Source organism: Brachyhypopomus gauderio, chromosome 5, assembly GCF_052324685.1.
Source record: "Brachyhypopomus gauderio isolate BG-103 chromosome 5, BGAUD_0.2, whole genome shotgun sequence".
Lineage (NCBI taxonomy): Eukaryota > Metazoa > Chordata > Actinopteri > Gymnotiformes > Hypopomidae > Brachyhypopomus > Brachyhypopomus gauderio.
The window spans coordinates 32816808-32842541 of NC_135215.1; the positions used below are offsets into that span (position 1 = coordinate 32816808).

Below are 25734 nucleotides of genomic sequence, written 5' to 3' on the forward strand. Positions count from 1 at the left end.
TAGCACACACAAACCTCACATGTCAAAACGAGGGAGAATACATGCGTGTATGTGCTCCTAGAATAGAGACCATTGTCAATACCAGTGTAGCACCAACAATAATTATCAGCAACTTGGTCAGGTTGTTTACAAAATATTGTTATTCCTCCATTTGCTTTTTCATGCAGCTATACTGTAAGCATTAATGTGTTCGCTAAAATCAAAATTAAGTATCCAGAAAAGCAATCGATGTTTAATCTGGGATCAGCTGAAAAGGTTTTGGGAGGACCTTACTGCCAAAAAATACAAATACAGGAAAATGGCTGAGAGAGTTTGCTCTGAAAATCCATGTGGGTTTCACTGATAATGTGTAGTAAACTGTGAGAAGGCAACAGTGCTGGTCTGATTATGCTGAGTCTGGTGATCAGACCCTCAGCTGTGAGGGAGGAGTACATCTGTCAGGGTTCTGCTCCAATCAATAACTGATTTAACTACCAACGTAGCCATTTGTTGAGTAAGGGAAACCATCATTATTAGGGGATGCTTTGCAGTTTTATAATATGTCTTCTGATTATTTGTTTTCTTTTAAAAATACTTTATAGAAAATAAAACATAATAGAGTACTCTAAAACTCTAAATCATTGTTATATATGAATCAAAATACTTTCATATTATAATTATTATAATAAAATTATACATTCTAACATGTTATTTGTGGCAGAATGTATCACCAGTGTTAGTAAAGAACATTTATAACACAGTATGGAACCTGTGTGTTTGGAACTACCTGGAACTGACTTTAAAATTAAGAAATATCTATAAAGGAAAATATTTTATATTATGAAGGAAACCCAATAATATTTTGAAATATGTTTCGAGAAGACTTGTTTTTGTTTTTTCAATAAGCAAATTAAAGCATTTTTTATCTATTGCAATTTAAAGTAATAAACGTAGTAACATGGGGAGCAGCCAAAAAATTAAAATGAATATTGAAAATATTTTAAAACTTGGTTAAAAATGTGGCTTCATTTGGTATGTTGTTAAGAAGGTGTAAAAACACTGATGAGCTTTGCAAGTAAACAATAATTAATATAGGCAAAAGACTATGAAACAGGAGGATTTAGATAATCACACAAGCAGAAAGGCCAGATTACAAGAAACAAACAGAAAATTCATTAAAACGTGCGACTCTAGATTTTTTTGGACAGAATAATGAAAGTAAAGTGCTCAGTGACCGCTTCTATTATACATGGGATAGTCAGACGAGGCTTAATGCTGATAATGGTCAGCTGAGTTAACAGTTGTTCATGCATTGTCCACATCCTGAACTGGGAGGGCCTCTCTCTCCCCCCACACCTTCCTCTGTGTGAGCACCACGTGTGCCTGCGTGGTGGTTGTTGGGGAGATCACGCTCTCAATACACACTCACTGGATCGATATCAGTGTTTACTGAGGAGCTGATGTGTGGCCACTTATATGTTCTTATAATGACACCAGGGCAGCTGCCATGATAGTGGGGGAGAGCGCAGAGATCATATTGGTGACCTGAACTGTAGCAGGCCAACCAATCCAACCAGCAGTGGCCTTCAACATTTATTAAATGTAAATACAAAATATTTTTTTAATTAGTCGAAATGTCCATGTACAATTACATATTTCATTTACATATTGCATGTTGGTATTTCATTACAGGGTTCCCAAATGTGATGAAGGGGGGGGGGGGGGGATAATTCTTCTCTTTCACTCTATTCTTCAAGTTTCCTTAGACCAGGGGTGCTCATTACGTCGATCGCGATCGACCGGTCGATCGCGAAGGAAGTGTCGGTCGATCGCGAAGGAATGTGCGTAGATCGCGTCACATAAAATAGTAGTAGATGAATCGCACATCTGCACTGACGGTTGTATTTTGATTGACATTCACGGTAGCCAATCTGCAATCCGCTCAACATATTACGTTCGCCGCCACCCCCCCCCCCCCCCCCCCCGCTCAACATATTACGTTCGCCGCCACCAACACCCCCCCCGGCTCAACAAATTACGTTCGCCGCCACCCCGGTAGATCTTTCTGACTGGGTCATCTTATAAGTAGCTCGCAAGCTGAAAACTGTGGGCACCCCTGCCTTAGACGTTTGAGTTTGCTGAAATGTTGCAAATTTAAATGTGTTAGAGCTACAATTCCGTTGTATGGCATCACTCCACTTAAAACGTCGCACTTGCAATGCGCGCGGGGGGCTGTGCAGAAGGTGCGCGTGGCCGACGTAGTGGTGGGGGAGGGCGAGTGCGGCCGCGAGCCCGGGCTCGAGCGCTCAGAGGTCTCATTTGGACACGGACCTCGCTATGGACTTGACGCACCTAAGACGCGGCTGCTCTTGACATAAAGAATGTCGGATAAATTGCAATAAATGGCGTTCTTTAAGTGGAAGATAAATCAGCGGTTGCTGGTTTTCTTTTGGATTTTATCTTTTTCAAGTAAGTGAAATGTTATTCTTTGACTGTGTTTGTGGATTTCTGTCTCTGAAGTGGTGGCTGGACATTTTGGGTATCTAATGGAGAAAGTGTGAAAAGTGACTTTATTATTGTTGCACACCGTCCAACATTCATAAAGAACGTCGTTCAGGTACCGTTAAGGTCCAGACTAGTCCGTGTTCTGGACACTCAAGCGTCTCTTCATGGTCACGAGTGTAACGTTCTAACAGCCCGAGTTTTTATTTGTTCTTGTCGTTTTTATAGGACAGTAACTTCGTTTATTTCTAATTAGGACATTTTTATGTTACTGCCTCCCTTAAAGTTGCCTCGTTAAAAATGTGACGCGTTAATTCGCGTGTAAAACTGCCCAGCAGTCCAGTGTTGACTCTTCATTTGATTCATTTATATGCTGATCTTAGCACGTGAGAGCTGTTCCTTACTTTAGTGGGAGCTCTTCTTTAGACTTGCTCCAATTTCCAACAGTCTGTTATGATTAAAGCATGTGACGTCTGCTAAGCACTTAATTTACTCAAAAACTAGAGACTTGTAAATAATGTTTCATTCAAACTGACCCTAGTGCCTCAGATTTCTGCATTTTCTTGCTTTTCACTAATCATTTATTCTCTCATTTATTCTTCTTCTCTCTTGCAGATGTTTTGTGTTTTAGTGAGTTGTCTTTTGTAAACGAGCCCAGTGATAGGATGGTGTCTCGTAATGATCATGTAGTGATGGACTGCCAGGCGCTAGGAGAGCCGCCCGTGGACGTCAGATGGCACAAAAACGGGCTCAGGCTGTTGGAGAATGAACACGTCCGATTCATGCCAAATGGATCGCTGTATCTCTCTTTAGTAAGGAGGGACGGAGAGCAATCAGACGAAGGCTTCTATCAGTGCCTTGCTTCTAACAGATATGGAGCCATCTTAAGCCAACGAGCTCGCCTAACAATCTCAAGTAAGTAAATGAGATAGAGTGAAGATGGAAGCAGCCTGGTGTAATGAAATTGACTCCTAACTTTCTAAATAAAACATCCATTTGAATGGAGCAGTGTGTAGGCAGACTGGAGCAGAGAGTTTGGTGGACAGGCCTTGCTCTGTGGATTCACTAAGTTGACTTGTCAGAATCACAATTTTTCTAGTTTGTGTCAGATCTCAGATCCTTGTCCATCCCATAACGTTTTGGCCTGGTTTTCTGGAATGTCGCATTAATTGATAGTGATGTAAGGCTTTGGATATTCAGCTTTAAAGCCAGTGCAATGTTACCAGCTTATTTTAAAAAGACATTTAAGCCTGGCTGGTGAGTCTGTCTTGAGCATCATAAAGATTTCAGCTTCATGAAAAAGAATGAGGAAGAGAAGCATGTTTTTTACACACACACACACACACACACACACACACACACACACACACACACACACACACACACACACACACACACACACACACGTTCATGCCCTGTAGCTCCATGTGCTTGTCTGTAGTTGTGTTGGGTTTCAGCACTGGTATCAGGGAGGCCAGTGCCTCCCATGCTGATGTTTTCTGGTTGACTACCCACTGGAATCTGTAAAGGGCCATTCTCTCCGGCCTCCTTTGTCCATGTGGCCCTGGCTGTCCCCTGAAAGACAAACGCACTGATCTTGGGACGTTTGTTTGGCCACAGACCCACGGACAGAGGGCAGCTGTGCCTATTCAGCCAGACCAGCGTTGGCCTTGACAAAGAGACACGGAAGAGCTCAGTCTGTTTTGGGAGATGACATTACCTAAACACAGTGTTATCTCATTCTGGGGAAAATAAATATATGAGGAACAAGTGATTTTGTTACATAGGTGCAGTATGGTGTTAAATATTCAGTCTTTGACAGTTTTTTTTTATTCAGTATAGTATTTTTTCAGACATATAGTTACATCTACTGTGCACCATATACTAGATGGCTGTAATTCGAGGTAAAGTTTGTGCCCCAAATATAAGGGACATAATTGTTTAATACTGATTAGTAACTGTGATGAAACTTACAACCTGTATTGAGGGTACAGGTTTTTTTCAGGATCTCAGATATCCCATTACCACTGCTTAGCATTTCAAACTTTGAGTGATTTTTCACTCAAAGACCTTTCAAACTTTGAGTGATTAGAAGTAGTCTAAGAAAAAGCTCACAAATTATAAGGATCAGTAGCACCTAAAGGGTTAAAAACTTTGAGTAACCACAGCAACCTCATATTGGGGCAACCTCGTTTTCTTTGGGAGGGGGAGGGGGTCTGGCTATTGGCCGGCTTTATTCCCAGTCTGTGTGAGGGCCCATGGGAGAGTCCTAGGGGTCAGGAAGGTTGTGGGATTGGCTTTGTCCAACGCCGGGGTGCTGGCCGGTGAGCCACCACTACAGCCTGGCCTGCCTGCTGTCTGTGTTCAGCCTGAGTGATGCATGAGGACTCTTTACCAGGTGTTCTTTATGGGATCGATATGTTTATGCTGAGTGGGTCTGTTATGCCTGTAGTTGTATTACAGTTAGTTGAGAGAGCTGCATCCTACAAATGTTTGCTTTGAAGTTCAGTAATGTTTTTTATTTAGTAAAGTGTTTTATTTTATGTACGTCAGCCTCAACGATTGGTCTGGTTTGCCTGGCAGGTCTGTCACGGGCACTGTTCTACTAACCCCATATGGAAGACTACGGCTACCTAACTAGAACCTCAAGCAGCAGTCAGATATGTTACTACTGACATAAAGTTATTCCACTGACAAATATGGTCTCATGTTGAACACGGTCTGTTCAGTGTAATAGTAGTGAATCGTTTGGTTATATGATTATCCATAGCATTGCATATAGTCAGGATATTTTCTGGTTTGCTATAAAGATAAGATAAACATAAGCATCAAAGCCCTCAGAATGTCAACTGCAGGTTCAGGTCATCTAAAATCATCACAGTATTGGGTACTTAAATATTCTGAATGCATTCGATTAGTGGGGCTCCAAATTCGGGATGAAATTGACTGGACAGACGAGCTCAGGTGACCCCTGACCTTTGGCAGGAAACCTTTGTCCTGTGTAACCTAGGCATTGATCCTCTCTTTATGACTTGACTGACCTTCCAAGACTGGCCAGCTAAACCTCCCCCACTGAAGCCTGCCCAAAGAGGCCTGATTTAAGGTTGAGGGGATTTGTTCATTACATCAACCCTTTTTGATTTTGGGGGAGATTTTTTAGGTCCTACATAATTGTAATAAAGGACATTCTTTTCTCAACAATCAAAATTTTAGCTACAGAAATTGGTTTTGTAATGTAATGAATATAATTTTAGTTTCTGACAGAAACCAGGTTCAAAGAGAAAGTGTGATCTTCTTACCTTTATCTTCAGGGTGAGAATTTGACTTTTGATGTAAAACTACTACATTGTTCTTTATGTTGGAAGCAACAGCTGTGTAACTAGATCAGCTAATCCAAAGCAAGCATTTTAGCACAATACTGAGAGTTGGCATGTCTATAGAATAACAAGAGTGATCCCAAAGAATGTGCAAATCAAAGATTCCCAATCACAGTACTAATATGAGGAGATGATTCAGTGTAGACCCATATTTCAATGAGCCAAGGCACATGCAAGTTCACTTCTCAGTGTGGTACCCCATGGATAGAACAGCTGGATTATATGAATGTCACTTAACTGTAGTTACGCTCCATGCATAAATAAAACTCTTTTTAACGCACTGCCTTCTTGCAACGTGATTTACACGGGGGAGTTTATACCAAGGGACGAACATATATTGATTTTCTTTAGCACCCTTTTTTGAGAGAAAGAGTGAAGCGTAGAGAAAATGCAATGGGAGAAGGATGGACAGAACGATGATGATGAGGGAGCAGAAGATGAAGAACAATCTAAAATCTCTCATGTATCTGTTACTTTGCTTACTTCCATAACCCCTCAATATTGCTTTGGCCAATAGGAGCTTGTTACCTATGGCTGTATGTTGTGAGAATTGACTTTGTCAGTGAGGAGAGCTATTAATTTAATGCAATATTTTGAATAAATTGATTCTAGTCCATAGGGCAAGTATTGACTAGTGATGATGTATGAATGGTCATCTGTAAATGGTCATTCACTGCCATACGCTTATTGATCCATTGATCAGAGGAGTTACTGCACTGGATACCATGCTGATTGTTTTATATACTCATTGTTTAAATGTAATAGTTCTTCACAAAAAGTGTAATATATAGACTTATTTTGAATATTCTCTGTGCCTTACTCTCTCTCTCCCTCTGTCTCTTTTTCAGATATCTCATCATTTGTGACTCAGCCCTCTCCTGTGGTAGTTACTGAGGGCTCTGTCGCTAGGTTTGCCTGTAGTGTCAATGCCAGGCCACCAGCCATTATCACATGGGAAGTGAACCAAAGAGCGCTGCCCCTGGAGACAGAGAGGTGGGGACCTTCACATTCAGCCGTGCAATCATTTGGTCTGTAGTACACCTTTAATACAAACGAGGAACCCATGGCGGTCCGCCATTTAGAGCATTGACCACACCTTTTGTCAGACACGCCTTTGAATGAACGTGGAAGCGTTGTTTGAATACAGATTTTTGAAAGCAATTTGTATTGTGAATATAATTGAGTTGTTTTATGTCCAGAATCACAGTATTGCCAAACGGAGCCTTGCAGATCCACGAGGTTAAACCAGAGGATGCTGGGATATATCGCTGTGTGGCCACCAACATTGCTAATCGAGTGAAAAGCAGAGAGGCCATGCTTACTGTCAACCCAGGTGTGTTTATGTGAGCGTTTTAGTAAGTGTGTGTTAGTGTGTGTGTGTGTGTGTGAGTGTGTGTGTGTGTGTGTGTGTGTGTGTGTGTGTGTGTGTGTGTGTGTGCATGAGCCTGACCAGATCTGAAAGCATGTAAGCAGAGGTATTAAACTTGAAATCCATGGTATTCTATCACCTAGTTGGTTTCACTAATTCATTCTTCCTCCTGACTTGAGCCAGTTAGTAAAGCCAGACATGATTTTTTCTTCCTGAACTATGTGTGTCTGGTAATTAGTGGTACATGTTGCTGTCAGGGATACCAGTGCTGTCCTAAAAGCGTGGTGTTCCCACCCTGATGTGAAATGTTTCCTCTTTAGCGTCTGGAGCCAGGCCGCTCATGAGGCCTCGGATCATCGCAGGACCTCAGAACATCAGTGTCAGCCTGCACCGCACTGCTGTTCTGGAGTGCGTAGCAGACGGAAACCCTCGCCCCCTAGTGTCCTGGAGCAGGGCTGACTCCAAGCCCATAGATGTTTTTGGGGCCAGAGTGCTTGGCAATGGCAACCTGGTCATCAGCGTTGTGAAAGCCCAACATAGTGGAGTTTACTTGTGCAGAGCAACCACACCACGCACAAGGAACTACACCGTTGCTGCTGCAAACCTCACTGTGCTTGGTAAGGAGACTTTTCCCCCCCCCCAATGATGTCATTGCTTGCACAAGACAAGCTCTTGCTGAACGATCGCGTGCATGAGTCTATTTACACGTGGACACAAACGTCCTCGTGAGTTAATTGACTGGATGTTTAGGCTGTGCACCTTGTTATAACCCAGGACTCTGTACTCGTTATGTGAATGTGTTCCCTCACAGTGCCCCCGTCTTTAGTGGAGAAACCGGAGAGCCAGACACGGCCCAGGGCGGGCACGGCGCGCTTTAGCTGCCAGGCGGAGGGAGTGCCCGCTCCCCGCATCACCTGGTTGAAGAACGGAGAAGCCATTCACTCCAACGGCAGGATTAAAATGTACCACAGGTAGTTCGACTGCATTCACACACGGTCTACTCGACATGCTGATAAAAAAAAACAAGACAAAAAAAGTGAGCGAGAGTTTGTACGAGAGTACTGGTGACAGGAGTCCCTGAAGATGCCCTCAACCTTTTCCTCCAGCAAACTGGTGATAACTCAGATCATCCCAGAGGACGATGCCATCTACCAGTGCCAGGCCGAGAACTCCGAGGGCTCTGTTCTGACCATGGCTCGGCTGATCGTGGTCATGTCAGAGGACCGGCCCAGCGCGCCACGCAACGTCCGTGCGGAGACGATCTCCAGCTCGGCCATCTTGCTAGCCTGGGAGAGGCCCCAGTACAACGCCGAGAAAGTCATCGCGTACTCCGTGCACTACATGAAGGCGGAAGGTGTGTGGAGGAAGAGCGGGAGGGGAGGGGTGGACCCAAAGGGCAAGGACCCGAGTGATGAGTAACGTTAAACGGAGACCCAGTTCCACACCTGTGCTGCATAAACACATCTGGATTCACTACAGTTTTGCTTTGGAACTGAGTGTATGTGAAGTTAATTGTTTTGGACTAACGTATTGTGCACTAGCTCCTAAATTGTTGGACTGACAGCAGCAAAGTCATAGCAGCACCAAAGTCATATTAGCACATATGATTCGCTGCTCAAGTATATCTTTCTAGCTATCAGAGGTTTCCATAAAAATACTGTATTTTGACAAAATTAAGCGGGTATTTAATTTGCTCATTTGCTTGGGCCATTATTGCATAATTATTTATGTTTTGCTTGTTTTTTTGACCATGAAGCGATTAAGATACAATATTCATGAATTGTGCAGCTCAGATTATGTGAAACATGCAGTGAAAAAAAAAGCAGGAAACAAGTCCTGGGGCTGTTTCAGAGTGGCAGACGCAGGAGAGCACTAAAGCTTGCAGGTCCCAGCCATGTGAAAGTCAAGGATGTGCAATGTTGGCCATCTGTTATTGCCATACAACTGTGAGGTCAGGGCAGAGGAGGGCTGAGGATAGCTATTGTCCACTCAGAGCTCCTGTTACTCTTAAAGGCACATAAAACACTTTGAGTTTTGGGCTTGTGGCATCATTTTCTTATTAGCCTGCAAAAATCGATATATGTTAATGTAGAAATGTAATTTTTCAAATGATGGCTCATACTGAGGTCATCATCTTCAGATTTCCTCAATAAGAAAGAATAAGAATGGGACTGCATGGTCAAGTTTGTCGACTACAGTGGTAGAGCATATTTACACATGCTGAAACAGTTCTCAAAACCACATAATGGCGGTGAACTCTAGTTAAAGAAAATGTATTGCAGCTGCTACAGCACTCCAGAAAATTAACTTTTTATTATATGTGCCAGAATTTGATTAGGACTTGACACAAAGTGTTTCATTTGTGATTAGTACACAGCAGTGAATTGTGTAATGTTGTGGTCTGCTTGTAGCCTGAAGTGTTTAATAAGGTTTTTTGGTGGAGAGACCCTTTAGGCAGGAATGAGGGGTATTTTAAGTGGAATGTACCCTTGTATGTATTAGCAAAGATGTTTGAAAGGAAAGGGGGATTTAGAGTAAACAGAAAATAGCTCTTCTTTCTGCCAACAAGGGTTTCAAAACACTTGCGTGATGTCTGACTATAACAGACCCTTCAGGCCATGCCCTGTTTTGGTTTAAAGAAGCTACACAGGTTGTTCAAATTAAAATTTTATTTAATGATCACAAAAAATCTTTATAAATTGCTTGCAGACTTTAAATCATTAAGTCTGATTAATCTAATATATCTGATATATCATGCTGATGAGTTCATCTAATAACTTTGTAAGCTTATACATTAAGGCCCGTCCACTTTTTATAGCATATTGACCAAAATGGTGGTGATGAAATCTCCAACTTTCATGTTCACCTTGTGGTTCTTGTTGAGTTTGATCTAACATCTCCAGGTGCTCTCACCTGGATATAACATCGACAAAATGGGTGTCTGCCAGTGAAATTTACGTGCGTGCTTGTAAACTCAGGTCTGAACAACGAAGAGTACCAGGCAGTGATCGGGAATGACACCACCAGCCACATCGTGGACGATCTGGAGCCGGCGGGCAGCTACACGTTTTATATCGTGGCCTACATGCCCATGGGAGCCAGCCGCATGTCTGAGCAAGTCAGCCAGCAGACACTGGAGGACGGTGAGTTCAGCGCCGCACACGCTCAGAGCAGACCTAGTGTTGCCTCTCTGTTACGAGCCCGCCTGCGTGTTTCCTTTCACATTTGGATCATGAAGGACAAATGGGGAGATGTTTTAACTCCCAGATTACACCATGATATGAGTCCGGCTTCGGTATATGACGTTTCAGACACACAGCTGAAGTCCCACTCACTTTCTCCTTCCCAGTGCCGGTCCGCGCTCCTGAGCTCAGCCTCTCCAGCCGCAGTCCCACCGATATCCTGGTGTCCTGGCAGCCCCTTCCTGCCAAGCTGAGCCGTGGGCGTGTCTCCGCCTACCGCCTCTCCTTCCGCACCGCCGCGGATGACCAGGTGAGCTCACTGGAGCTGCCCGGCGAGGGGGAGAACTCCACACAGCACCTCCTCCAAGGCCTGCAGCCGGACACCATCTATCTGCTCCGCCTGGCCGTGTCCACCCGCGCCGGATGGAGCCAGCCCTCGGCCTGGAGCTCCCACCGCACGCCCAAAGCCTCCAGCACCACCGGTGAGAGTGCCACCCAAACTCAAACACTGACAGTCTGGCTACCACAGCAGCGATAAAAGGAATGTGATCATACTAACCTTCGCTGTTACCCGACAAAACTGAGCTGCTGTGTTCTAACGCAGTTTGCTTTGTTTAATCTCCATCAAGAGACTCGAGCGTTTGGGTTTACGTCTTGGGTATTAATAGTTTATTATTGCTCGGAAGTGTGGCAGAGCAAAGGAAGCAGCGTATAACCTGCCAGCTGCTGGCTGACCACATTGTCAAAGGCACGGCATTTTCTTGCCTAGTGACCTCTGACCTGACCTGTCAGTTAGGAGCTGAGGACCAGTGCAGTCATGGGTCATAAAGGAGAGGGCCCCAGGCTACATGCAGTCATGGAGAAGAATAGGGCTGTTTCAGGGCCAGGGCCAGGGACCCCAACTGCATTTAATTATCTCCCTTTGCATGCTGTTTGGCCTAGCAAAACTCATTGTTGTACTGAGTCAGTGAAATGCAGAACGGTGATGGTGGATTTTTGGTTTCCGTGGTTGTGGTAGTGTACCGTATGGGCTATGTGAACACATTCAATTATAGGAGGGAATTCTGAATGTGGGTGGAGGTGCGATAGTATTGTGACCTGCTATTGGTCCCGATACCATATTCACGATAATTCAAAGTCAAATCATACTGCGAGATTAAAGTAAAACTGATATTTTCTGTGATTAAATTGTGTAATAACGTTAGTTTGTATTTCGTCTAGGAGCTTGACTCTGATGTAGTACACGTTTTGTATAGCCATTGGTCATGTCACTACAGAAGTCACTATGTGATCGATCGCATCCGTGACTTGAGAGCAATTCAAAGCCACTGAATCAATGAGTTGAGATGCTTTACTGGTCGAAATGTTCAGTCGAAACTCTTTATTTATTTACCATTGACTAATCTGCCTTTAGCATTCTCTCTTAGAGTCACTTATTGATTATATTCCTGGCTACTGTCCTCGCAGGAAAGAAAGTCATTTTCATCCATTCAGTGACACTGATCTTAGTTACTATACTAAGAACAGCACACCATTAATTGCACATTGCCATACAAATACCATTAGAAGCAGCCATTCAGTGTACAAATGCAAATGTAAGCATGGAAACTGACTCACAGAGAATTCCTGTGTGATCTATAAATTGTCATTTGAGATTGGGTTAACTGGGTCATACTACATACGTACCTCTCTGACCATATTGCATTGGACAGTCACTGGGTAAGACTGTATTTGTTAACCTCTAAACGATGCCTATTAGTTAATAATAATCTTAAGTTATTGATTAACCGTAAGGCACGCTGTTCAGCCACCACTGTGAATTATTTAGCACCTGCACCAAAACAAAAGTGAGTAGTTATGAGAGTGAGGAATGAGGGTGTAATGGCTCATTTGTGCTCCTCGCGTGCCTTCTCATGTACGTGTGGGGGTGAGTGGATCTTCACTGTCTACTGTTAACCGTGAACTGTCTTCTGCTGTCTTGTTTTCGCAGTGCCACCGGCCCCTAATGTGCAGCTAGAACCCTTCAACTGCACTTCCATTACTGTACGCTGGCATCCTACAGCCAGCGATGCCGTGGTCCAGGGTTACAAACTCTCCTGTTATCCCGATGGCCAATCAGAGAACTTAACTATCCAGCTCCGCCCACAGGACTACCAGCACACTATTGCAGGACTTGGTGAGTGGCATTATTTATTTTTGGTCATATTGGATCCTATTTGATGCTGCACTTTGTAGCTACTTAAGAGATAAGATACTTAAGAGCACAAATGCATTGGAGTTATTGTAGTACACATATTTATCAGTCACATAAAGATGCATTTAATTACTTTTTTTCAATGTATTAACACTTTTTCTAGTGGGTGTGTGGTTACTAATATGATATTTTATGCATCATAAAATTACAAATGTACTTCACACATGTCAGAATGTTTTATCACTGTATATTTTATGTTGGCAAGGCATACCTAAGAAAAAGTACAATGTTTTTTGTGGATTATCGTGTTAAATTCCCATGGCCGTTACTTTTAGGGATTTGTAGCCTTAACACTTTTTCAGATTAGGCTTTTCCATTTTCTTTCTGATCAATACTTGATATTGATCTGTTGTTACTTACGCATGGTGTGTTTGATCAGTTCGCCATTGGCTTTGTGGGTGCAACCCACACCCTCTTGGTGTCAGAGGTCACTGGCCAGATGTCTCTCCCTTCCCTTTTCCCATCTCTGTCCCTGGCTCCATCATGGCCATCTATTGTGCATGGGGCTGGGGTGGAGCATCACTCCCTCCCTCCCTCCCTCCATCCCTCCATCTCTCCCTCCCTCCATCCAGCTGGACACTGCAGCTCAAACAAAGGCTGTGGCTATTGGTTTGAGCTGGACACAAAGCAGGGTGATGGGCAGAGACCTTAGAGAAAATAACTCAGGATTCAAAATCATTTTACTTCAACGTTGATTGTTGGAAAAGGAAGATTAAGGAATTCTGGCCTCTATACCAAATAGATCTTACTCAAAAAGAGAATTATTTATGTAATCCTATATTTCCTTTTTGGTCAAAAGTAATTTTACATGGCTAAAAACATTTGTTTGTTTTATAAATGTCGGGTAGAGGTGTTTCCGGTGTTTAACTTCCCAATCTCTCCCTTGCTTTCATCATGTTTGGTTGATCCTAAAGGCATGTTGGTCCTTATCCTAACTCACTCGACATGTCCATGAACATGAAGTTTTATCTGGGGTTGACCTCTAGACCTCAAGTCATAAGCCCGATGTCCCTGGAGACGGGCAATCCAGGGCAGCTGAAAAGCGCCTGGGACGGTGCCCCACGACCTCTCACCTCTACCCCCAGACACTTCTTACCCTAAACCTCCCACACTACCAAAACCCAGCCAGACTCCTCCTCAGAAGCAGCAGCTAAACACCAAAATAGACAAAATTAGGAAAAGCTTAGTCTTTCTTGGTCAAAATAAATGTTTAGGATTTGGTAACAATACATCACACATGACAATCAATGCATTACTATAAAAATACACAAGGACTACTTTAAAATGTTATATTTCCAATCATGTATATAGCATAAACTTATAGTCAGTCTTATACGTATGTCATAAGATTAAGCTATACGATTATATGATCTGGGTAATTGCCTGTGGCCTGTGGCAAATGGCTGTAATATGCAAGACATCACACATTTTGTATTTTGAACTGGTCCAGTTTCTGATCTTGAGCATTGTCAGTAAGTTTTGATTTAATGAAGCACAATATTCTCATAGTCTATCAAATCTAAATGATTGTGGTCAGTAAACTGCAGTTTAAAATTTAACCACAGTGCAAGGTGTTTTAGTCACATTTTATGTGTAAAATAGCATTTCATTCATAGCTGTTCTAGCCTGAACAGCAATGACTCTGTCCTGATCTTTTCACTTCTAATAAGAGTTAAAAGACATTTCAGAGAAACCATGACCTGACACAAGCTTGTTTAGTTAAATTGGATTTGTTCAAAATGCCATTAGAATGTGAACTAACTCTGGATGCAATCGTTGAAATGAGACCCTCCTAAGGTCGAACAGATGATAATTAGCATTTACCAATGACCAGAGCCCTGACTGCTAATTATTGTCATGTTGACCGATGACCTGTAGTTAGAGAGTGGACTTCAACAAAGGAGCAGAGTGGGTTCAGTGCAGAACCATCACAACGACCGCCATCTTGTCTGCTGTTTGACTTCCTGGTGGACATTTCAGGCACGGGAAGATTTAAGGATGAACTCTCTTCAAGTCCGTGCCCATTTGTCTTATGGGATTCATACAGTTGTTCGTATTCTGTGATTGGACAGCCGAAGACAAACAACATTTGACATGGTTGTGTTTGTGTCATTGTGCAGATCCAAGGAGGAAGTACCACGTGAAGGTCCTTGCCTACAGCGTCCATGGCGACGGCTATGAGGCACGCCAGGCTGTCTCCACTCCTGGATGTCCTTGTACGTGCACCTGGAAAACACTGAGCATCAAAATCACACCAGAAAACTGAATAACAGATTAAAACGTGTTGAGAATTTAAATTCTAGCTATTAGAAATGTAATGTCATTGTTTTTAGATGTCTATTCCAATATTTCTGCCCGCACAAACATTTTGTAGATTTCATGTCAGGATTTTGTTGTTGTTGTTTGTTTTTGTGCAGCTGTGCTTGACCATGTTTTATTTTCAGCCACTCCCAACCGGAGGTTGGCCACTCTACCAGCTCCGGACCACGTCCACGCTCAGGCAAACAGCTCTGCAGCAGTGGGGCTCAGCTGGGGGCGTCCTGCCTTCAGCTCTGGAAAACCACTCAGCTACACTGTCCGATATGGCCCCGTGGCCCCATACAACGCCTCTGCCGTACAGTACCTCCAAACGTGAGTCCAGTGCAACCAAATACGAATTCAGAAATTACACTGGAAGACTTTTTCTTGCTGGAATATTTCTTGTAAGACCTAATTAACTAAATTGGATCGATTCAGGCTCGGTTTCTACCTTGATTACAAACACAGCTTGTGTGTTGCATGCCCACACCAACATTATGAATGTTCTCAGAGCTGCTGGTGCAGGGTTCTCTGTTTGATGTTCTGTCATACTCTGTGCAGACCTGAGCAGACTGTGCTGGTGCAGGATCTGAAGCCCAACACACGTTATGAGTTTGCGGTGCGCTTACACATGGATCAAATGTCCAGTGCCTGGAGTTCTCCCATTTATGAGAGAACCTTCTTAGAAGGTGATAAAATGGACCAAACCTTGATCACATTTCAGTTCATTTTTGCCATTTCTCCATGCATGTCAGTGTGTCATTTCCGTCCTTCTGACGCAGACCGGCGTTACACCAGATTCTGTGACCGTCGAGTTTTGTGACCACAGGGGGCACTATTTCACAGTTTCTGTTCAGAGGCACAAACGCTTTACGAATGCTACGTAAACTATGCTGATGCACTTTCTTTACTCGTTTTGTTGGTGTCCACGAGCCAAAATATGACAGATGTTTATATTTACATTTATCGTCTCTTAATTACATAAATGTACTTAAACAAGATTTACCATCCCCTCACCACTGCAGCCAACAAAGAAATCATGAATGGGATGTACAGGTGAGCACGGACGTAATTTGGGGGGGGGACGGGGGGGACATGTCCCCCCCACTTTTTCAAAAGCCGGTTTTGGTCCCCCTCAGTTTTTACGGTTAAAACCAAATATTTAAATAGTGACGAATCCATGTCCCCCCCACCTTTGAAATCAAAATTACGTCCATGCAGGTGAGCCTTTTTAACTGGGGTCACCAATACTGACGGCCGCCATCAGAATATGTGACCCCACTGAATCTCCAGGTAACAATAGTAGCCTACACTGTGACCCCACAATAACAATAATAATAACAGAAAACAATGAAAAAATAACCCTAACCTTTTATTAGTCTATATTTAAACATTTTATCCAAATGTTTAGAATAACCATTCGTAATGACAGCATTTTGCTTATGATGAAGCTTGTGCGCTTCAATATTTTCAATATTTTCGTGTAAAATGATGTAACGAAACATTCTTGTTTAAGTACATTTATGTAATTAAGAAAAGATAAAATGTAAATGATCTGTCATCTTTTGGCTGGCGGACACCAACAAAACAAGTAAAGAAACGCATCAGCGTAGCATTCGTAAAACGTTGGTGCCTGTAAAAAAAAAAGACTCGAAAGGACTTGAAATTCCAAGTTTCAGACTTGGGACGTTTGCTTGTCTTGACTCGAGACTTGACTTGAGTTGACTGTCTTTGCTTGAGACTTGACTCGGGACTTGAGGATAAAGACTTGGACTTACTTGAGACTTGCAAAACACTGACTTGGTCCCACCTCTGGTAACTCATACACTAAAATCTATTACATCCCCGTTCTTCCTGAATACTACTGCTACATGAATATAAATTAGACCTACATATCCACATAATGCATATTTGCAACAGTGAAATCTGAACCCTTCGCTGTGGGAATGTTTCCTCTGCTATGTGGCTGTGTTAAGTGCAGTTCTGTGTTCCAGCGCCCTCCTGCCCTCCGCTGGCGGTGAGAGCCACCCTGATAGAGAAGGACACCGCGCTGGTGTCCTGGAAGCAGCCTCTGCAAGCCCACCTGGCCGTGACGCACTACACCGTTCTGTACGCCTCCCAGAGGGCGTGGCTAGCGGGAGAGTGGCAGGTCTTGCAGAGAGAAGGTATGATGGTGCAGACTGTCACAAGTGTAATACTCGGTATAAAGTGTGATCCGTGACAGCTTTTTGAAGCTATAGATGTGTGAACTGATGTTTGCACGAGGGATAGGAATAAAATAATAGAGTTAATTAATTAGTTAACGAGTAATAAAACATATTAGAAACACTAGCATGGGCAAATACTGAAGGTTGTTCCATCACTAAGGTGTATTACAATAAAATGTGTTAATAAGATTCATAAGAAACTTAGAGTCTTTATTATGCTGATAGATATTGTCTTACAAAAGAGAAGCTGATATAGATATTGTCTTACAAAAGAGAAGGTCTTGCAAATGAACAGTAAACCATTGTGCTTTGTGCATATAATAAAATGTAATGCTCGGTTACAGGATGTAGCTACATTTTGAACTCCACTAGGTTTTTATTCTTAACATCATTGATGAAAATGATCTAAAGACTGAAACATCTGTGTCATAACTTCCAGGGAGCAATACTATGGCTCTGCTGGAGAAGCTGGAGTCAGGTAATGTCTACCTGGTGAAGGTTTCCGCCTCTAACCAGGCAGGTGACGGCCCTTTCTCCAGCATGGTGGAACTCCCTGTACTCAAGGGCAAAAATCACCAAGGCAAAATCCCTCGTCATACCTACAGCCAGGCTGAGACTACAGGTGCTACATTTTCTGCTTGCATTACACTTGCATGTGAGAGGTTTGTGCAAGAGGCTGTATTGCTCTGTTTAGCTTATTTCTTTCTTTATTGATTAGAGTGCTGCGAAAGTCTTATTTTCTGTCTTTAGCCTGACCTAACACACAACAAAACTTTGATTTTGGCTAAAATTTTCACATATGGTTTGTTTTTGTTTTTTTCTGATTTATTTATTTATTTATTGACAAAAAAACGTGATATGTAAATGCATTTCTTTTGGTTATTTCTTTTGCAGCTTTCACAAATGGCTTATATCACCTTGATGAGAAATCTATGACTGGTATTATTATTGGAGTGTGTATAGCTCTGGCCTGCATCATTATCTGTATATTTATCCTGATTGCTAAAAGCAAAGCAAGGTATGTGAGACCTTTGGAGATCTTAGATTTCAATCACGTGCTGTGCAACCGTGCAAAGGGCATTTAACCTACATCTGGTTGTTTCTGCAGGAAATTCCCATCCTCAAAGATTACTGGACGGTTGAGTGGTGAAGTCATACAGAACTGTACGCCATCAGGTAGTCATCACCAGGCAGACAATTCTGAAGTTGTGGTACCAATGGTGGGAAACCACTTTATTGACTCTAAGGTAAGATATTGAAGAATGGCTTAAACCTCTTATAATAGCTCTTTAATGGCATGATTTGAGCACAGACACCTTTTGATTTTAAACACAATTTGCATCAATGATTATTTTCAGGGTGGGACAGCGTTAATGATCAATTGTAACGGGCCCATTAGTAGCAATCAGCAGAGAACATGGAAGTGGAGCATCTTCAACAGTGCAGACAAGCGCCTTCAGAATAAGAGCCAGGTAACATTCCGAATAAGAGCCAGGTAACATTCCGAATAAGAGCCAGGTAACATTCCGAATAAGAGCCAGGTAACATTCCGAATAAGAGCCAGGTAACATTCCGAATAAGAGCCAGGTAACATTCCGAATAAGAGCCAGGTAACATTCCGAATAAGAGCCAGGTAACATTCCGAATAAGACCCAGGTAACATTCCGAATAAGAGCCAGGTAACATTCCGAATAAGAGCCAGGTAACATTCCGAATAAGACCCAGGTAACATTCCGAATAAGACCCAGGTAACATTTCGAATAAGACCCAGGTAACATTTCGAATAAGACCCAGGTAACATTTCGAATAAGACCCAAGTAACATTTCGAATAAGACCCAGGTAACATTCAGAATAAGACCCAGGTAACATTTCGAATAAGACCCAGGTAACATTCCGAATAAGACCCAGGTAACATTCCGAATAAGACCCAGGTAAGATTTCGAATAAGACCCAGGTAACATTCAGAATAAGAGCCAGGTAACATTCAGAATAAGAGCCAGGTAACATTTAGAATAAGACCCAGGTAACATTCAGAATAAGACCCAGGTAACATTCAGAATAAGAGCCAGGTAACATTCAGAATAAGACCCAGGTAACATTTCAAATAAGACCCAGGTAACATTTCAAATAAGACCCAGGTAACGTTTCGAATAAGACCCAGGTAACGTTTCGAATAAGACCCAGGTGTGACGCTGGGCGACGACAGACGGACGAGACACAGAATCCGTTTTTCCCTTACAAACGTCACACTTTATTTCTCTGACGGTTGCGCAATAGAGCACGTTAAACATCCAACACACACAGCAACGTGCAGACATAGACAACGACGAGCACAAGACACTGCGCGAACGCACATTAAATAGACAGACCACATCAACCCCACGTGATGACGAGACGAGCCACAGGTGAGACGGATAATGACAAGACACACCCGCACCCACGGAGCTACACTGACGCAGACGAGTAGACACAGACAACGTTAACACACGCCCCAAAAGGAAGGGTTCGGGGACCGTAGCGTGACAGACGCCCCCACCAAGGGCACTACCCGTCCCGGGGTGCCAACAGGACCGAGTGCCCCGAACCCACGTCGATGGGCGGATCCGAAGCGCCCAGTCCTGCGTCTGGGAGATGACCGCCCTCGGTGGAGAATCCGCCACGAACAGCCTAGAACACCCTCCCTGGGAAGACCGGGGAAAACACGTTAGACACATTTAACGGGACATGTACAAACACACAAACAGGAACATTAACACACAGAGGCACGAAAGGGAAAAGGAGATTAGGCAAACATACGGGAATACATACGAAAACAGGAACGGACACACATGACAGTGGCGCCAGGCTGCGCGCCAGGAGGAGAGCGATCAGGGGAGAGAGACCGGGAGCTGCTGGTGCTGCAGGCGCTGCGGTGGGCGGTGCTCCTCCTGCCCTCGCTGCAAACCCTCCACCGGGCGCAACGCGGCTGGCGGACGCGCCAGGTGCAGCGCGGCTGGCGGACGCGCCAGATGCAGCGCGGCTGGCGGACGCGCCAGATGCAGCGCGGCTGGCGGACGCGCCAGATGCAGCGCGGCTGGCCCCTCCCCTCGGTGGGCCGTATGGGAGTCCATCTTCGCCCTGGGATCTCCCTCTGGGTCCGGCAGTTGTAGTGCCTTCGTCCTCCATCGCCTCCTCACTACCACGGCTCCAGCTCATGGGCTGCCCCGAGCTGCCACCCCGGGAACAGTCCATTTCGCTGACTTGGGAGCGCTCGGGGGATGAGCCCACATCTGGACTCCTCCTTTTCACCGTCCCGGCGGAGAGCTCCGAAGGGGGCGGCGTCTCCTCCTCCCTGTAGGAGCCCTCCTCTTCCTCGGTGTACCGCTCGCTGTCCGTGTACTCGGTATAATCCGAGCACACGGAAGGGGGACGGTCTTCCTCCTCACCCTCACCGTAGTATTCGGTTGGGGCGGAGCACACGGAGTGGGGATAGTCCACCTCCTCTTCTCCCTCGCCATAATCTACGGTGGGCGCGGAACATATAGAGGGTGGACGGTCCTCTTCCTCCTCCTCCTCGTCCGGAGACTCCGCCCCCTCGAACTCGCTCTCGGGGGTCTTCTCCGTGGAGCAGAGCTCGAGGGAGCCTACCCGCAGAGGTGAGAGGTCTCTGGAGGGAGAGGGGTGACGCTCCTTCCACAACCGCACCGCGGTCTCGCGGAAATAGTCCGCCAACTCCTCCGTCTTGGCTTCCCGAGCCCGGAGCAGCATGATCTCACATAACGGGTCCTGCTGCATCGCTTCGAGGGTGACGGGGGCTCCGCGGTGCTGTGCAGGGGAAGAGGCGTGGTGGTGCTTGCTGGGCCTCCTCCCCTTCTTAGGTCGGGTGGTGTATCCCGGCATGGTGTCTCTGGTCGGCTCGTCGTTCTGTGACGCTGGGCGACGACAGACGGACGAGACACAGAATCCGTTTTTCCCTTACAAACGTCACACTTTATTTCTCTGACGGTTGCGCAATAGCGCACGTTAAACATCCAACACACACAGCAACATGCAGACATAGACAACGACGAGCACAAGACACTGCGCGAACGCACATTAAATAAACAGACCACATCAACCCCACGTGATGACGAGACGAGCCACAGGTGAGACGGATAATGACAAGACACACCCGCACCCACGGAGCTACACTGACGCAGACGAGTAGACACAGACAACGTTAACACACGCCCCAAAAGGAAGGGTTCGGGGACCGTAGCGTGACACCAGGTAACATTCAGAATAAGACCCAGGTAACATTCAGAATAAGACCCAGGTAAGATTTCGAATAAGACCCAGGTAAGATTTCGAATAAGACCCAGGTAAGATTTCGAATAAGACCCAGGTAAGATTTCGAATAAGACCCAGGTAAGATTTCGAATAAGACCCAGGTAACATTTTGAATAAGACCCAGGTAACGTTCAGAATAAGACCCAGGTAACGTTCAGAATAAGACCCAGGTAACGTTCAGAATAAGACCCAGGTAACGTTCAGAATAAGACCCAGGTAACATTCAGAATAAGACCCAGGTAACATTCAGAATAAGACCCAGGTAACGTTCAGAATAAGACCCAGGTAAGATTTCGAATAAGACCCAGGTAACATTTTGAATAAGACCCAGGTAACATTCAGAATAAGACTCAGGTAACATTCAGAATAAGACCCAGGTAACGTTCAGAATAAGACCCAGGTAAGATTTCGAATAAGACCCAGGTAACATTTTGAATAAGACCCAGGTAACATTCAGAATAAGACCCAGGTAACATTCAGAATAAGACCCAGGTAACATTCAGAATAAGACCCAGGTAACGTTCAGAATAAGACCCAGGTAAGATTTCGAATAAGACCCAGGTAACATTTTGAATAAGACCCAGGTAACATTCAGAATAAGACCCAGGTAACATTCAGAATAAGACCCAGGTAACGTTCAGAATAAGACCCAGGTAACGTTCAGAATAAGACCCAGGTAACATTTCAAATAAGACCCAGGTAACGTTCAGAATAAGACCCAGGTAACGTTCAGAATAAGACCCAGGTAACATTCAGAATAAGACCCAGGTAACATTCAGAATAAGAACATCAGGAATATTATTACACTTTGTTTAATATGGATAATGTGATTTCCTCCATTTTTGAGTGTTAGATTTTGAGGTTTGTTCTTTATGCTTTTCTTCATGCTTGGCTTGATCATTCACAGTCTGAACTGAGAACAGTGGAGCACTGTTTTATAACAATGTCTATTATGAAAAGCTCAATATATAAGTGTAATAATATTTGAAACTTGAACAAAATAATTGCAGATTTTATAAACAGAGACTACAAATTATTGATATTATTTTATAAACATATATGAATGTCCTTGTATTCCAGGTTGTGGAGCGAGGCTGCTATTATGAAGTGGGTAAGACAGTGCTGCAATATGAGGAAGAGCAGGCAGTTCCTCTCCAGCCCTCTTCTCTGCAAATCCTCTATCGTCCACTGGGGGAGTCGGAGAGCTCTCAGACCAGTGAGGGCAGCAGAGAGACGGGTGATTCTGGAAACTTTTCTCATGACGAGGTAGAAACCAGCAGCCCTGACACTTGTCAGCAGTCCTTTGTGGGTGAAGATGGGAGGAGTTCCACAGGAGATTTTGCTACAGAGAGATATTTTGAAGCACCTCAGAAGGAGGAGACATCTAGCCACGTTCTAAATGCCTGTGTCTAAGCTTCAGCCTGACTACCTCATCGCCAGCAGCTCCTACTTCTGTTCTACTTCATTATCAAATGCTTCCTGAAGCCAGTGGTACTGGCTAAAATAGTTTGCACTCTCTCTCTCAGGATATACTCACCTTAATTTAACGGAGGTGAGAGCTCTTTGTGCCAAAGACGAGCCTCTTCTTCAAGGGTTCAACAAATATGTACAAATAGCTTTACCAAACAAGTCTACTAATGCCTACTTCAAGATGCCCTCTCAATGGGGGGGTGAATGTGGGGGGAGCACTGCCTCAGCTGTATCTCAAGTCTTGTAAGCTTTTTCAGCCCTGCTCAGGAAGAGTGGCTAATCTTCAGAAGACTTTGAAGACGTACTGCTTTTGGGTCTGGACCTTACCTGGATTTACTTATGACCAATGTACTTCCTACTACTATAGTTCTTCTGCTTGCTCGGAGGAAAACGCATCTCACCAAATGATGAATGTCTTTACTCTATAGAATGTTTTATTGTCCCTTGTGTGAAGTATTTTGTCTTTTTCTCTGTCAGGTTACGTACTAGAGGGGGCTGGTCAATCCTCTCTTTCCTCTACCTACCTCAGTTTGCCTTTTTAACACGTGCTGACAGAACTTCCGTGGTCTGCGTTATAAGCCATGTTTTCTATGTGCAAGATTTTACACTTTATTACACATTTTTTCCTATGAAGCAGGTTAAGGTGCCTCAGGTTCTTAAGGAAAGGACCTAATTTAGTTGTAAGTGGAGCTGCTTAAAGATAAACGTATGGCATGATCTCTATGGACAGCCAGCTAACTGTTATTTTTAGCAGTAATTCTTCTCATGCTGCTTACCTTTACTGTTAGCTTTTCCGTTCTACCTCCTCTGAACAGCATTATGTTGTGTGGATAATTGAGAACAATAATTTACTGTGTTTTAAGTGATATACTTCTAATTTTGTTGATGGATCATATATATGGTCCGCTTTTATTTTGGAATACCGTATTTAAGCTAGGTTTAATTTTTTTTCCATTTTGCTAAGAATGATTTGTGATAACGTTCACCTCAGTTTGAGTGTTAATTTGTATATGTATCTTCTGTGGAGGGCTTCAGTTTCAGTATACTTTGGTTATTCTTATTTTTTCTTTTTTCTCTTCTTTTAAATAAGAAGAAAAAATGATGCCCTGGTGTTTCAGTGCATCAAACCTCAAAAGCTTTAACATAATGGCCTTATAGTGGAAGGGCCGATTTGCAATATATGAATAAAAGATATTTGATCCAAAGAATGAATGAATGAACGACACAGAGATGTGGACTGATGCCAACATGCTGTTACCTCCAAAGATATGCATACATATATATCTACATCTATATATTTCTGTATATTGTAAGTGCCACAATGAATGTCATTACAGCTTTACAGCTTTAGGGAATGCATTGTTCCAAGTTAGCTTTAGCATTTATCTGTTTGACGAATGCAACATTTTCTTTATGAGTTTTCTCTTGTAGATTGTAGATCTATCAGCAGTGGTGACGGATGCTATTATCCAAAGAGTTGTTTACTTCTTTAATGGGGTTGGTCACAGACATACTGAGTACTTGCTTTCCTTGTGTCACAGAACCGAAGATTGTCACATGATGACATGTATGACTGAGAAATCACTGTGCGATTTGGAATTTGAATTATTTGTGGAGTTTGACAGTGAGACACAATATCGCAGTGTTTAATCAAGCAGTTTGGAGACAACCCTTTTAAGTGAGGTGCAGCAAAATCAGCTTTTGACATGTTTTGAGTAAACAAATAATCTATACCAAAGATTGTTAAAGTCACCATAGTAAACTGAGTAGACTGTGATTTTTTAGTGTCATAAAGCTGCATCTTGTTTTGACTACTGCACCATATTAAAGACTCATTTTCAGATGTGCTACATTCAGAATGAAATGCTAGAAAATGGAAAAGGCTGCATGTGAATATACTGCTGAATGCACAGACTAAATGGGACGTTTCATATGGGATGTGTGAGTTTTCATTTCTGTATTTCTTTTTTGTTTCCTCTGGCTATTGTATGTATTCTTGTTTGGACTTCTGGAAGTTTATTTGCATTAGCGACTCATTACAAACATGTAGAACAAAAAGGAATGCTTATTTAATATTTTGTTTTTAGAACCTTTTCCCTAACTTGCCAAAGAAATTCTCTGTGCATTTTCTTTGCTTTGAACGGATGTGGCCCAATCATTTGTTACTTTGCATTTTCTAATATTAACAAGCTTTATGTCACTAAAATGTTGGTTCCCCAAAAATGTTGTGTTCTTTCAAAACCTACATAAAAGTGATTCATTAATGCATACTGATGGTGGTCAGAACAATGCAGTTGAATAAAAAAATATTTCTTGAAAGTTGTCATTGTCTTATGCTGCTGTGATTTATTTTTATAGAATAATTCAGATTCAAGAATTTATTGTCATGTGCACACACAGCAGAAACAAGTAGTTACACTGTACAATGAAATTCTTTCTTTGGTGTTCCTCCATTCACCAGTCAGTTTAGGTTATATACAAAAACAGAAAAAGATACAAAGTATATTGAATAGAATAAAAAATAAACTATATAGGGGGACAAAACAGTAGAATAAAATAAAAAAACTATAAATTATATAGAGATATCTTCTGTGAATGTGCTTAAAGTGTATGTGTATATGTGCAAGTATGTGTATACACGTGTAGACAGCAGTAATTCTGTGCAAATTATGGTAGCAGCATTAGGTGCTTGTAAGGTGTAATTGTAATTGTAAGGTGCATATTTATAAAAAAAAAGTTAAACCAGTCGGGGGGAGACGTAGTAAGTGATGAGTTAACAAGCCTGAT

The 25734-nt window shown here is 43.2% G+C and overlaps 1 protein-coding gene across 1 annotated transcript; it reads left to right on the forward strand.

The window, feature by feature from the left end:
- The first annotated feature begins 2312 nt into the window (after positions 1-2312).
- Positions 2313-25228, forward strand: prtgb (protogenin homolog b (Gallus gallus)). Its single transcript, XM_077007240.1, has 19 exons — positions 2313-2448; positions 3097-3396; positions 6707-6851; positions 7058-7191; positions 7548-7844; positions 8039-8198; positions 8334-8581; positions 10206-10370; positions 10577-10891; positions 12400-12585; positions 14784-14879; positions 15108-15294; positions 15523-15650; positions 16956-17126; positions 17608-17790; positions 18063-18186; positions 18277-18415; positions 18527-18640; positions 22558-25228. The coding sequence occupies exons 1-19, from the start codon at positions 2382-2384 to the stop codon at positions 22888-22890; spliced, it is 3492 nt and encodes a 1163-aa protein (XP_076863355.1). The 5' UTR covers positions 2313-2381; the 3' UTR covers positions 22891-25228.
- Positions 25229-25734: the final 506 nt, after the last annotated feature.

Bases quoted from the DNA above. Each gene is read 5' to 3' on its own strand.
- prtgb (XM_077007240.1), top strand. From the start codon at position 2,382: ATGGCGTTCTTTAAGTGGAAGATAAATCAGCGGTTGCTGGTTTTCTTT. The intron at 3,397-6,706 runs GTAAGTAAATGA...TCTCTTTTTCAG, and splicing joins AGCTCGCCTAACAATCTCAA to ATATCTCATCATTTGTGACT. The intron at 12,586-14,783 runs GTGAGTGGCATT...GTCATTGTGCAG, and splicing joins GCACACTATTGCAGGACTTG to ATCCAAGGAGGAAGTACCAC.